Source organism: Monoraphidium neglectum (assembly GCF_000611645.1).
Source record: "Monoraphidium neglectum strain SAG 48.87 unplaced genomic scaffold scaffold02211, whole genome shotgun sequence".
Lineage (NCBI taxonomy): Eukaryota > Viridiplantae > Chlorophyta > Chlorophyceae > Sphaeropleales > Selenastraceae > Monoraphidium > Monoraphidium neglectum.
Genome location: NW_014011417.1, coordinates 1 through 968, shown reverse-complemented (window position 1 = coordinate 968; position 968 = coordinate 1). Strand labels below are relative to the sequence as shown.

The window sequence follows — 968 nt, the reverse complement described above, 5'->3', positions numbered from 1 at the left end:
GCCGCGCCGCACCCACCGCCCAGCCGGCCCAGCTGCCGCACGTTCGAGCGCCCCCGCGCCGGGCTTCTCATGCCGCCGCCCCTGGGCCCCGCAGCACCCCTTCTACAAACTCCCCACCTCATCAATGAAGATGATGGATGGGGCGCTGTCCCGCGCCAGCGAGAACAGCTGGGTCACCAGCTTCTCGCTCTCCCCCAGCCACTTGCTGACCAGGTCGCTGCTGCTGATTGAGAAGAACGTGCTGTCCGCCTCGGTGGCCACCGCCTGGAGGGAAACGAACACGCACATGCGCGCGCATGTGTGTGTGATATGCATGTGTGTGTGTGTGTGTGTGTGTGGTACTCACTAGGCAGAGCCACACCCGCCTCCCACCATCGTTCCTGGGCCCCAACCATGCTCGCATGGATGCAACATTCTGCAGCATTGCTCTGCATCCCTGCACTGCTGCGACATGCGCTGCTGTCAGAGCCACGATGAGGCCACAACCAAACCCCGCTCGTCCTGCCCCACCCACACCCCTCCCCTGCCATGACGGCGCCCCCACCTTTGCAAGATAAGACTTTCCGGTCCCTGGCGGCCCATACATGAGAATCCCGCTCCACGGCTTGCGCTTTCCAGTGAAGCTGGTGGGTGTGGGGGTTTGTGGGGGGCGCCGCAAGGGAGTGAGGCCACGGCGGGACGCAGGGAGAGCGCTCGGCGCAGCGGCGGCCGCCGCCCGCGCCGCGCGGCCGGCGCTGATGGCGCGCCCCGCCTTGCTGACCGGTGCGGTCGGTGTTTTTTTAGCAGAGGCAGAGTATCAAAACACTGACTCACAACTGGGGGAACTTGACAGGGAGGATCACTGCCTCCTTGAGGGCCTCCTTTGCGCCCTCTAGCCCCGCCACGTCATCCCACTTCACATTGGGCTTCTCAGTAATAACCGCGCCCCCCAGCGCGCCGCGCATGCGCTCCTTCTCCTTGTCGTCGTC

At 65.3% G+C, this 968-nt stretch overlaps 1 protein-coding gene across 1 annotated transcript; it reads right to left on the bottom strand.

The window, feature by feature from the left end:
- Window positions 1-102: 102 nt before the first annotated feature.
- Window positions 103-944, bottom strand: MNEG_10177 (Vacuolar protein sorting-associated protein 4; the record flags this gene model as incomplete). Its single annotated transcript, XM_014041348.1, has 3 exons — window positions 103-264; window positions 545-623; window positions 814-944. 3 exons carry the CDS (start codon window positions 942-944, stop codon window positions 103-105), a joined length of 372 nt encoding a protein of 123 aa, XP_013896802.1.
- Between the last annotated feature and the right edge of the window lie 24 nt (window positions 945-968).